The 13,812-nt window shown below is 37.1% G+C and overlaps 1 protein-coding gene across 1 annotated transcript in view; it reads right to left on the bottom strand.

Annotated features, from left to right (window-relative positions):
- The window catches only part of FBXO11 (F-box protein 11), a 73,667-nt gene that overhangs the window by 25,692 nt on the left and 34,163 nt on the right, over window positions 1-13,812 (bottom strand). Inside the window, exons 4-7 of the mRNA XM_009586511.1 lie at window positions 7,953-8,097; window positions 6,512-6,641; window positions 5,345-5,428; window positions 5,130-5,262 (exon numbers count right to left, since the gene is read on the bottom strand). Of these exons, the coding sequence (XP_009584806.1) occupies window positions 5,130-5,262; window positions 5,345-5,428; window positions 6,512-6,641; window positions 7,953-8,097 (492 nt within the window). The remainder of the gene's footprint in view (window positions 1-5,129; window positions 5,263-5,344; window positions 5,429-6,511; window positions 6,642-7,952; window positions 8,098-13,812) is intronic.

Raw genomic sequence — 13,812 nt, 5'->3', positions numbered from 1 at the left:
TGCCACTGGGGAAAAAAAAAAAAAAATCCTCAAAAGACTGACAGAATTCTGTTCAAAGCAACAAACAAAAAAGAACACTATTCTTGGCATGTAAATAGTCTTCATGTCAGAAGAATCTTAAAACAGAAAGTTTCAAAGACAATGAAGAAACTAGTCTTTAACTAAGACAATCTTGCACCAATTTAATATCTAATACCATGAGAAAAATCTTCACTTACACAGAGCTATTTTTTGACTACTACTTATTACAAAACAGAATTAACAGTTTAAACATGGATACCAGTCTAGAGGCACTGTAATTCTGTTACTAAGTACAATTTATTTTGGTATTCTAAACCCTTTTATTAAAGCTAAATACATACATTCCATCACTAATTTGAACCAATTTAAATAACTACTTAGTAATCTGCTCGTGACCTATGAGTGACCTCCCCACACTTCTCAAATGTAAGATTCGGAGTTTTGAATCGATATCCTCATTATTCTTTAGAAGAAAATCTTACAAAATTAGATTGAACTATACTTCTGAAAGTATGTACAGAAGGTTGTAAAATGGTTCATTTGCAAGTTCCCATAATCTGCAATTTGATTTCCTGTGTTGACAAGGCTCTGCTCTATTCTTTATCCTTAATCCAAGGGAAGGAAATGTTTACATTGGTATGGCAACAGCCAGCAGAGGGAGCACAAGTTAACAACAGTCTTACATTGGTATAAACTCAATGATACTCGTTCACAAGCAAGATAGTTTGTCTGATTCAAAACTGCGCATTAAATATGCAAGCCAGAAGAAGTCTTCCTCGATACACAAAATGTAAATATGGAAGTTTCGCATATTATAGCAGATAACTTATCCGATAGCAATTTCAAACCATTCCCAACTCGAGACACACAAATGTGACCAGGTATTTGCCCTAAATTCTGTATTCTATCAAAGAGCCTGTGCACAGGGTTTCTCACAAGCAGATCTTTTTCTGCTGTCTGTTGACACTAGTACAGACAAGTGGTATGTCCTGTTCTTTATCACTCAGGCAGAAAGGTGCCAGTCAGAATGAAGCAACATTTACATCATTATCCAGCTTGTTCTCACTATCTAAAAGCCGGATCTCTGCTTTCATTACTGCAAAGCTGCGAATATTTTAAGGTAGTCTAGCTCTTCTTCATACCACTATTCACTTAGTATTAGATAACAACTAAAAGAGGCTTTGATGAGGACCTGTGTCATCATACAAAATATTTTTCTGTGGCCTGGTAACATTTCTATATATTCACCATGGTGCAAATGCACTGGCATACGCACATTGGTATACCTCAGCATCTGAGAAAGAATGGCACCACGGTATTGCAGGTGAACCAAAACCAGAAAATAAATGGAGCCCTTAACAGGAAATAAGAAAGCCATAAATTAATATCAGAATTGTGCTCCCTCTTAGGGGGGGCAAGGAAAAATTGCACTTCACATTGGATGCTCTGAAACACTATTAAACAAAGCAGAGAGATTTGTGGAATTGTGCTTGGAGGTGTTTGCCATGCACTTAGATGATGTACTCTACAGACACCTCCTTCCTCTCAGCACATGAGTTACTTTACAGGTCTCTGAGTTTGGGAGGTCCCAGAATGCCCATTTTGGAACATGGTAATTAGTAAGACCACTGCATTTAGACCCCCCCCCCCCCAGCAAAAGGCTGAAGAAGGAAGGGGACTTGCTCAAGCATCGGTTCATTCTAAATGCATCAAAGAAATTCTCTGCAACATCCTATTGAATCTTTGCATAAGAATTATTTGGAGAAATATCCGTATTTCAGCTTTTGGCTTAGACCACTTTGGTAGACAGAAATGAGTATAAGAAAGGCAAAAGAAAGAAAAAGACCACTAATTTTGTAATCAAGCAAAACATAGCTCCCGAGAAGTTGATTTGCTGAAGTCTGAGGGAGTCATGTTCCATGGGATCAGAATTCACACTCAGTTTAAGGACCAAGATGAGACCATTTAGAAATAATTTAACAGAAAGCCTACAATAAGGGACTGGCTAAAGAATTACAAATTAACTGGATGTTGCCTCAGAATTCTTTTATTCCTCAAAAAGAATAAAACAATTTCACTTTTCAGTGCATTAATAGAAAAATAACTAGATTCTGCAGGAAATAATTGTGACCCTGTTCAATCATATCAGGGAAAAAATGCAGAGGCCCTTTTAGATCTTGCAGTCTGTAAAATCTACAGCAAAGAACACAGCTCTAAACTAGTCTAAAATATAATTTTCAATTCAAAGATGCAGAACGGGCATTTAAAGAAGAGTTCAGGCATGTGAAAGTTCTCTTGCACTGAAAAGTAAAAAAATACCTAATTATGACAGTCTTTATAATTTTAGATTTTTCTACCCTTAAAATACAATAATTATTCTTCTTATTGTTTTTACTAATTTTTTTCTTGATTGGAGAATCCTTTGATAATCCTTTTTTCACTTACTTGCACATTACTTAAGTCAAATGGAAAATAAAGGGAAAAAAAATAAAAGCTGTATCTTGTAAAATACAGAAAAAACACATATGCAGTGAAGATTCTCAGATCAGGACACATGTCTGTACAACTGCTGGAACTCAGCTATTAAGACGAGAGACTCTGTGTCTCGAGTGAGATGAGCACTCCATGGAAGGCTTGTATTCCTGCAGTAATCTTACACCCCCTCCCCAACCCTAGAAAATAGAATTCTTCTAAGAAATTCATAGGTATTTCTGTCCACTAAACCAGATGCATCAATTTCCTTACAGGACCTCTACTCTTGCTTCTTACTTGACAGTTCAGATAAGCCACAGTACTCGTAAAACCTACAAAGGCTTCCTTCTGAACCTAACTCCTTCCCCTAGATTTAAGGAAAGAATTAAATAAACCCAAAATTAAACAGAACAACAAACCTAGAATACCAGGCATTATTCTGTAAGAACATTCTGCTTATATGAGAAAGCAGAAGCTCTTGAAAGCTTGAGGTATGTAAAGCTGCCTTTCTAATAATGTTGTGCTTCTTCAGAAGTCAGCAGAAGAAACTATTAAAGAAATTTGAGAGGAACTGCAGAGAGATTTGGTGCTGCCTTAATCCTACCGTTCTGAAAAGCATGCCAGACTGAACAGAGAAAAGGTAGTTCTCCAAGGCTTAGTGGTTCACTTTAATTTGTTTTCTTTACCAGACAAATGAAAATTGACTCCCTCTACAATGTCACTGACCATTCAGTGGAGAAAGTCTGAGGAAGTGAAGAGTCAGCAGTGCCAGAAACTGAAATATAAATACATCTAGCATTTCTGGATTCATCTTGGAGGTTTTCTTCCCCAAGACAGCTATTCTGTTACAAAAATACACAATGCAGATCCCTTGCTTTTAAAGAACTGTAGTTAAGATAACTGTTTTCTTAATAACTTAGATTAATTCCAGTGGAAGGGAAAGCAGAGGGCTTTTCAAAACTCAAAAGAAGCCAGAGAACATGCAGAAGTTTAACCAGATATCAAAGATGTTGTTTCAAGTTTCATGAAGTAATGGAGAAATTTTGTATCTTAGGACAGTGCTGATCCACTTTCTTCTGGATTTTAAATACTTCACGAATATGACTTGCCCTATTTGTACTGGCATCTATTACTGTCATCCTCTATCTGAAACAGAAGCTGGGGGTATTTTGTCATTTGTCTAAGGCCACGTCTGCATTAGCAAGCACAGCAGCACAACAGGAGTGGTACTACAGAGTGAAATAGCGCTGAGGATCAGACATCCACACAACATGCGTTGCAGGACAGGGAAGGTAGAAAAGACTGTGATTTTGGACTAGTCCTAGCCTGGTCCCTCTGACTGAAGGCACACCGACTACTAGAGTGCAATAAGAGTATTCCAGGAACATGTCTCTTAGATTAGTCTTACCCAAAAGGAATCCAGTTTGTGCTCCAAAACCCTCTCCACAACACAAACCAAAGCACTGTCAGTGGGGATGTTAGATTCAGAAATGTAGGCACAAACTGACAAACTAACATACTAGCGCAGCTGCATCTTGCGGGTCTGCAGGGACAAGTTTTAACACTAACACTGGAACAATCTGACTGCATTGCTCAAAACCATTCTCACTGCCAAGGCCGCAAAACCCAGGCAAGAAGTGCCAGAATAGGCTCACTCAGGAACAAAATAGTTGGTATGCAGAACAGAAAAACAGATAGATACCTGAAAAGAGGGACGTTAAAAAAAACCAAAACAAAACCAAAAACAAACACACACCAAAACAACAACCAAAAAACCCAAAACCAGAAACCCAACCCCAAAAAACCCAAAAAACTCCACCCAAAAACCCCAACCAACCAACAAAACCAACCCAGACAGATAATACCTCAGAAAAAGCAGGCAGCAGGCAATTCATTTCTGGGTCACCACAGGAGCAAGAGGTCTGAGACCTCTTAACCAAGATCTCTACCAGACATTAAGACAATCTAAATTCTTACCATGCTATTGTGCTACTGGGCATTAGCATGCTCACACGGACAGGAAAAGCAAACAGCTCCACAAGCACCACAATTTGCAGCCAGGTGTATTATCTTATGTTAACTTCCTAAACCTTTCCTATTCTGAAAGTCTTATTTCCTTCTCCATAAAGGTTCTCCTTTAGAGGAACAGTTGTGAGACAAACAGAGAAAGAACCTCCAGTCTCAGAATCTTTCTGCTGGATGCTCTCATTTCTTTCCTCGAGTTGGAATTATGATGATGAAGAAAATGGGACAGATACTAATTTGGGCTTGCTCCCACTGCTGGATTCTACTCTGGAGATAAGTTATATATAAACAAATTTCATAAGAACCACCTGAAAATTTCAACTGCAGTCATGTAACTGAGTGTACTTTCTGACAAATTCAATTTTTTTCTCCTAATGAAATAAAAAGATAAATAAGTTATTCCAAGAACTAACAAGCCAGACAATGATCCTTCAGTCTGAAGCATCAGCTACTTTTTAGTTAGTGACACTTGTACAGAAAATACTTATTTACTAGGCTGATGAAGAAAGACGGGCATTTATACTGGATATTTAATACACACCAGAATATCTTTGTAATTAAGGTGGTAATTAAGTCATACTTTGAGACAAAGATGTTCTCAGTTTAAATACCTGCACCGATCATGGTGATTGGAGATTCTATATATATCCATTCATCAGTATATATACCAGAGTGAACAAAGATAAGTCCATCAAAATGAGCTTCTTGAACTCCACCAAGAGCATCCTCAATCGTATCATAATACTAGAAGAAAAGGGACACGTTTAGAGAGAAATATCCATGGAAAGATATATAAAAATTCTTAAGAACTGCTTTAGAAACATACCAACATATTTTCTCTTCCTTTGTATCTTGCAGGATTACTGTAGAAATGTTCAGCAAAACCTGGTTTTACATGTGCTCCTTTGTACTGAAACAAGGAAAATAGTTTATGATAAGCTTGCAGATAGGTGGATCTGAACGCACAGACAAGAGATCTACTACTCCCCTAATTAACAAGCCATTTGCTGATATGTTTGTTCCAGGAAGTAAGGATCATATTCTGACCTCCCATATTAGGCACCCAATTTGAAATGGCAACAACAAAAAAAGTCTGAGCCTAAGAGAGTGATCAACTAAACCAAGAGGCTAACCTATTTACACAGCCAAAAGCCCCTAAAGTGGCTGAAAAGTTTCATGTACCTTATCCACTCCACAACAGATGTTCTTATTTCCATCTTTTGATATTCTAGCAGCTTGCCACAAAACAAACTACATTTATATGGTGAGGAAAAAAGAATCCCACACCTTCACTTTTGATTTGAGTACTGAACAAAGAAGCCAAGTCAAGCATTTGTCCTCAACAAGCTTCAGAATTTCATTAACCAATTACATACAGCGTTGTATAATACACTCACCTTTATATTTATTTGCCTTACTATGTTTTCCAAATATCATGCCCTGCCATTCTTACAATACCTTCCACACTTTGGATTAGAGGTTCAATCACATGCCTTAAAGGTAACTTGTTTAGCTCCAGTCACGTCAGCTGTAAATCACTATTTAAGCCCAAGTGGTATTACCAATATACTGTTTGGTTTAGTAGAGGAAGATGCATACGAATCTGATAACCAGCATGCACACTGGTTTAATGATATATGACAACAACAATATATTTGAAGTTTATCTGTGAGCCACAGACCATGACAATCTCTTCCACAGAATTTCAGTGATGCAAAACACGAGGAAAACCGAAGACAGAAGAGCTGGATGCTCAAGCACTCCACTTTACCATAACGCGTCTCCCTGAAGTGTGCCTCAAAACAGGAAACAACTTCAGATATCCCCTATTGCATAACACAATACAAGGATCTCTCCACACCTCCCCAGTCCCATCATCTTATTTAAAGTCTAAAATCAAAATAATTACTATTGTCAGCCACATTTCAAAAGTTGGGGTTTTTACTTTTATAAACCATCTTTAAATTGGAATATAAATGAATACTACTGTTACCAGTTGCTGAAAGCTTTCTTTCCAGGGATTTGGATGTTCATATTCTTCTGGATTAATCTGATAAAATTTACCAGGTTCAGGATGCATCATTGGACGAGTGTACTCAAATACTTCCATATATAATCTTTTCCTGAGCAGAAGTGTCAAGCAGAAAAGAAAATGAATGTATTTCTGATAACTCTTCCATTTTAATATAACACAGCAAGTATTAAAAACTGGGGTTTTCCAACAGCATTTGCCAGTCTGTGACAGTGAATTTGATCAAGATCAGTACCAACCACTTTAAAACACTTCCAAAACAGTTTTTGTGTTGGACTGACTGTGTTTTTCTAAGAAAAATTTTGACACGTGTTTCACGATCCAAGCAAAAGAATTCTCAACATGTAATTTCCATGAAGAAATTTAAGCAGTTAGTTACACTGTTTGTGGAATCAGAGTCTAATTGTGTATTAACTACAGCATTGCTTTAACACTTACGAAAGCTAGTAGCATAAGAATAACAAAACTTAAGACAAAGTGTGCCACCACCTCTTCCTCACCTTGCCAAAAAAAGGCTGAAAAAAATGTAGTCACAGAGAACAAATGATGCACTGTATTTCAAAAAGAGTTCACCAGTGGACAGATTAAAAAGAAGAAAATAGCATGCGAAGCACACAATTGGATTCTTTTGATTAGTGCCAGAATACAAATAATTGCAGTGTCTGAGCCTGCTGATACTAAGCCCAAACTTACAGGATGCCACTGAATCCCAGAATCCATCTGACAAAATATCCCCAAAACTGTCTTCAGGGGGGAGGAGGGGGGCAAGGCATTTTCATGATGTTATATTCAAATTTTGTTCTTTTTCTTTAAGACTTAATCTTTATTTAAAAAAAAACGGCCTAAGAAACATAACATTTTTTTTTTCCCTTATAAAAATTACAGATTTAGATTCCATTTATCTAAGCTCTCAATTATCCAGGGGTAGGGTGGATTCGTATGGGGGAAAACAGTCTGAGTATCCAACCATTAAACAAAACAAACAAAAACCAAACCAACCAACCAAACAAAAAATCTAAGTAACACTAGACAAAACTTGCATCTAACATTAAGAAATGTGTTGTTTCTTTTGCGTCAAGTAACAATCCCCACAGAAGCCTGAAAAAAGTTTAAGAGAGGAAGAAGGAAAGGAGCGGCTACTGAAGGAATACCTCACTGATTTTTTTAAAACAGCCATTATTTAACTAGTATCTACACTACTAGAGAATCAAAGGTTTTACTGTTTAACACATATAATCAGATATTCATAAGTAACAAATAATGCTTAAGTAAACCAGACATTAAAACACAATTGGTTTTAATTTAACTAATTGCAACCAACATTTCAATTTTTCTACTGTACTGGCATCTTGTGCAGCACACTAATATTTCTGAAGATAATGAGGAATAGCTTTTCACTTACCACAAAATTGGATCATTAGCCAGCTCACTGAAGCGTTTACACACACAAGCTGCTCTACAGAGATCCTGCTCCAGCAGGTAGGAGAAGATCTTTAGAACCACTTCATCTGGCAACTTCTCCTGAAGATATTGTTCTGCAGGTGCTGCTATTAAACAGTAATCTATATAAGATTATTGACATATTTAACCAGCCCAAATTCTGACCAAAATAGATCACCAACTTGCCATTTGAAAGATTCCCATTTAAAATGCCAATGATCTCAAAGCAGCTTTTTTTTTTTTTTTTTTTAAGTATGTTTCATCTAAATCTAAAGGCAAAAAAAGAGGTAAATTGTTGACTCTGGAGTCAGGTAGAAGTCAGAGACTTCAAGTCTTCTTTCAAAACTTTTAGTTCACCTTTTCTATTGGAGGAATCAATCCGCATACAATTGCAGACATTAAGTAGGCTACTGTGCATGTTCCAGATATACTGGCTCCTCACTGCTATTAGCTTCACTGTGGTTCAATTAACCCATATTATCCACATGATAATAATAATAATGATAATAATAATAATAATCCAGTCCCAAAGTAAAAATCTCTGCAAATGTTTTCAAACACTAAAGAATTTACTCAGAAATAGTCACTGTCTGGAAAAACTACTAGTAAAACTTCCTTGTTCTCCCACAATGAACACATTAGAAAAAAGGACGTCTGGGATGCAGGAAACCAGTAGCCAGCAATAATTCCAGTGTCTCCTCCTTCCACTTACTCCCACTTATACTCTTTCTTTTAAAATGAAAAATCTAAGCCAGAAGAAGTGTTAGCCTTGCCAGATGTTGTATTTCTTGAGAGAGGTTTGAGAAAGTGGCATTCCCGTATCATTGTGTGGAGACGTGAGTGCACTTTGTTAAACCCCTGCTCTTGGGCGCGTGTGCACTCTACATAGACAGATCATACAGGAAGCCCCCATCTGTAGTTTGTGTTCTCATGAGACCTTTCTGTGGCAGGTATCCTCACAGCAGGGGAGTTCTGTTTGCACAGGTCACTTGTTTAGTTATTGTCTTTAGGATCCTTTCTCAGGCAGACCTGTACAGAACAGCTTTCAAAGTTTAGAGGACTTGTATGCAAGGCATTAAAAGCTCCTGCTACATTCATAACGCAGTTACATCCACATAATGCCCCTTGCATTATCCATTTTTTCCTAGAACATCTGAACCTAGGGAGCAATAGGATTGTGATTTTGGCTACTACAGGAAGACTACTAAAGTGACCCTCAGAAAGATGACCTACTAAATTTGAGGGAATAACATTCTGAAAAATACTATGATAATGAGGATTACACACACACACACACACACACACCACACACACACACACAAGAAAAAGATAAGCCCCAAGTCCTCCCTGGGCAAAGCAGCACAAATAACTACGTTATTTCCAGCTAGAAGAGAGAGAAGACGCGAACTGCAAGGACCAGAACTGTGGCTTTTATGAAGATGTTAAACTGTGGTCTACAGACCACATCACTAGAACCTGTGTACTATGAGAGAACTCACTAAAGCTGTTTTTCTAGGGTGTCATGCCTACATCTGTGGTCAGACCAGTTAGCAGAAAATCTGAAATATTACTGGCTTTGCAGTGACTTTCCCTGAACCTGTTCCTTGTTGCACCATTGTATGAATGTCACCTTGGTGATTCACAAACACTGATTTCCTCTAAGATGCTAGGAGGTCACTTATCCAATTGACTGATGGCTGCTCTCAACAGTAACACAGCTTACAGTCACAAGCTATACGTACGTGCCACTTAATCCAACAAAAAAAAAAAAAAAAAAAAAATCTATGCTGTACAAAAGGGATGAGTCTCACCACTCCACATGCCCACACCTATTTGCTCCCAAAGTATCCTTTACGTTGGTAAGTACTGACCGTGGACAGAACAAACCAAATTTTTTTTTTCTTCATCCTTACCCATTCTCCTCCAAACTAGTATTTTTATGGATTAGCTCCTTGTTGTAGTTCATTGCAAGCTACCAAAGTGCTAGCAGGGGCACAAGGAAGGGGATAGGCATGAATGGTCAGAAGCTGGCCAAGACAGTTCCCTTCAGCAGCAGTATTATTAACGCCAGATAAAAAAATTATTTTTATTCAAAAAACAAAACAAAACCAGAAAAACCTTATGAGCCAGGCTGAGGCCAGTAAATTAGCAAAACTAATAAAAAGCAAGTAGTCTGGAAAGGCCTTATGCTCAACAGACACTTGGGGAGCCCAAAGCATATACCAGCAGTCCATAAGGTGAGTGTAGTTGGGCATCACCAAAAAACGTTACATGCATGATCAATACTGGTTTTTAAAAAGGTCCTTTTCCACTGGAGATATAAAGGTTCCTTCCTGTGTCAAACAGGCTGCAGCAATTCATTCTACAGTCCTAATTACCCTTGAAACGCAAGGATAATTGGACATTGCTTCTGAATTCATCTTTTTCTGGTAGCTTTCCAGTTAGATGTGGAGATACTGCCTTGCATTCACAACATCGCATTTCAGCTTGTAAGATAGTAGAAGACTGTAAATCCTCACAAGCCTTCCACAACCTGTCTTCTCCTTTTAACACACAAATCCCTGAGGCATACAATTTGATCTTCTTCCCAAGAGCATCAGTTACTTCCCTAAAGAACCTGCAGAATTTTTTCTTCCTTTAGGTTTATGTATGTTAGGATCTTGATTAATTTTTTATTGAAGAGGGGAGTTCATTAGTGTAGTGCCTCCCATTGCTCAACAGTTCATACTCCCATTTTCCTCCCTAGGCTGTATCTCAAAATGAAAATTGAAATACAAATGTGTTTCCTTACTGCAAGGGGCAGGGACCAACTTTGAAACGGTCAAAAAACTTCTTGCAATTAAAAAAAAAAAGCCACAATAAACCCACCCCCTGCAATTTTTCAAGTTGTATTTACTTGGAAACTTAGGCACTGCTTGCAAAATGAAGATGATGATTTTACAGGTGTTTGCTATCCTCCCCCACCTTTACCCAAAATCCTGTAGAAGTGAGAGATTTAATTTTAATTGTCCTTCTGTTCAATTAAGAAGGGGTTGATTTAAGATTTCTCCACTCAAATCGTTGATACAGCGATTAAGTGGAATTCTCCAGTATAATTTGAAAAAGCTAATTCACTTCTTAATGTGAAGACTTAAATATCCTCTGGGTCCAAGACAGAACTCCATGCTTTTGTTTTATAACCTCACACTTCACATTTTGGGTATCTTTTAGTAATCTGTCAAAGCAAGGATGCATTCAATATCTTCTTCCTCCCAGTTTACAAAAGTAAGCCGAAACAGTTTTAAAGGTTTGCCTGGTCACCAAAGCAGAAACATTCGTGTGCTGCTACTCCTGACAGTTTTATGCCTATTGAGAGAGTGAAGGTTAAGTACGAAATGCATACTCTTACAAAGAAAAAAAAACTGACAGTTTTCCAAGTAAGTGTTAAAAATAGACAAGAATAAAAATAAAAGCAAAGTGCAAGAGGTCATCACCAATCTTTGCCTTTGCCCTAACATAAGTTGACAGCTGAACTATTTACGATTTTAGTAAAGTGTTAATAAAGTGTTAATATACTAGACAACTGAAAATTAGAAACACAGCTGGTTATGTCGTTCTGTTTCCACAGGATACGCGTGAAGCTAATTCAGTTTCAATTTTGATCGTTTAGTAGACAGAAACTAGTATAGTAATACCAAGACAAAGGGCAGGGAAAGCTGCCTGAAAGTGAATTACCTTCTTTGTACAAAGACCAAGAATGCCATTCCATGAATCCCGAATTGTAAATTATGTCTTGTATGGATAGCTTTTTTGTCTATTTTGGTGGAGAAGATGGAGACAAATAGCTTTTGTTCCATAAGGAGGCATTTAGTAAAAATATTTTCTTGTTAAGAAGCAGAAATATGTCAGAAAACACAGCATGCAGTGTTCTTGGAAAAATATCTTATAAATCAATAGGAAAAGTAAAAAATAAATTTAAAAAGGCAGTAAGTTCTGTGAACTATGAAATGTGCATGTACCTAATGTACGGAACAATCAACGAGTGATCCAGTAACCTAGAGTCTCAGCATCTACTACAACTCCGTAGGCCAGTGAAAAGAAATTACTTGTCTCTGAACTGAAGTCTTCTGAAGATGGTTAAAAGTCAGCAAGAACTGCCCAGTATAAAACAGATCTGCAAATGTAGTGATCTTAAAGCAAGAAAGGAAAAAACCTATGCAGTAATAAACAAAAAGGAAGAGTATGTCAAATGATTAAAACCCTGGATTAAAATGACATGACGAGACAAGCGGTACTGACGACTGTGAAATATTCTGGTAAGCAGAAGCACACATTTACAGTTGAGGTAATGTATGGAAACAGTCAGAATACACTACATTTAAATCTTTCTGTAAATCAAGAAATATTATATTAGCATATGATACAAATATTTGGATCAATAATATCTAAAAGCTGTAAATGTTTTCTACAGATGTCAAACAAATGCTGAATTTGTATGTTCACCAGTCATTTCTGATGTAAGCAGCACAGCTTCATCATACCTTTTTCTTATCTAAATTTTTGGTTTCTTCATTTTTTGTATTCTACTTAAGAGTTTAAGTGAAAAATTATTTATATATTTTCTATAATGTGTTGCTTTCTCATCGATTCTTGTATATTCATGAATCTTTCTGTCTCAGGATTGAAGAAGCCATTGTCCACTGCAGAGACCACTGGAGGACAGGGTTGCAAGTAACAGAAAAAAAACCCATGTCCATATTTCAAAATTCTAATGTGTTCTTCTTGACAGTATCTGAGATGGATTTTTTTTTCCCCTTACAATTTGAAATGGCAACTCTCTCTCAGCAGCACTAATTCTGAAATCAGTATTAAAACAAGGAATAGTCTTCTGTTTTTCCAACTACTGGCTCCACTCCAGTTGGAAGCTCTAATTGACTGGCATTTCTCGTTTCATCTCTGCCAAATTTTCCTCAACTCAGAGTCCATACAAGAAGGAACGGTTCTCCACCACGATATTTTCCCTATGTTTCCAGTCCCATGCCTTTATTTCATCTATAGTTCTAAAATAAACAGCTATATGTTCCAGATGACAATATACAATCTCCACTGATGACAATCCAGAAAGTCTCATGCTTACAACTCAGTCACAACAGCTATCATTATCTATGCTAACAAAAACCAGGGGAAGAAAGAAAAAAAAAAAAAAAAAAATCTCACTGTAATCAATACTTGCACAAATTTGGAGGAGTATCTCAAAAACTCAATGGGGAAAATAAAAAATAACCATCATCCATACTGGGAAAAAGATTAATAGAAAATGGGTTGAGAAGGAGACTCCCTTGTTAGATTGCGACTGGTTTGAATACAGTCTTAAAAGTACAATTATAAAATCATTGTTTACAATTCCTCTCATAATTCCACGTTGGAGAAGCCTCCACAATCCCCATACTTTCCCCACATGTGCTCAAGAATGTAACAAAAGGAATGCGCAGCGAAAGTGTGGAGAATTCCTTTGGAAATTAGTGTCATTCATGCTGTAATTTGTACTACAGGACTCGAGTAAAGTTACATACCTTCACTAAAGCAAGGAGGCGAGTGAAAGTGTAATGAAGAACACATCAAAAGTGAATAACCTTGAAAAAAACCTTAAGAACTGGCAAGAGAAACCGAGTCTACGACAAGATGACTTTGCACAAGGCTTCAGATATCAAAGCAGGAAATGAAACTGGAAGGAGAATGACACAGGTTGATATTTAGTTGGTCCTGGCTATTTCAAGGATATAAATCTGAGGTAAAATGATTCTTAAACAGTTGCTGAAATTAAAAGAGTTAATCAAGCGGGG

This window comes from Fulmarus glacialis, unplaced genomic scaffold, assembly GCF_000690835.1.
Source record: "Fulmarus glacialis isolate BGI_N327 unplaced genomic scaffold, ASM69083v1 scaffold13551, whole genome shotgun sequence".
Classification (NCBI taxonomy): Eukaryota; Metazoa; Chordata; class Aves; order Procellariiformes; family Procellariidae; genus Fulmarus; species Fulmarus glacialis.
This window is presented reverse-complemented; position numbering and strand designations above follow the sequence as displayed.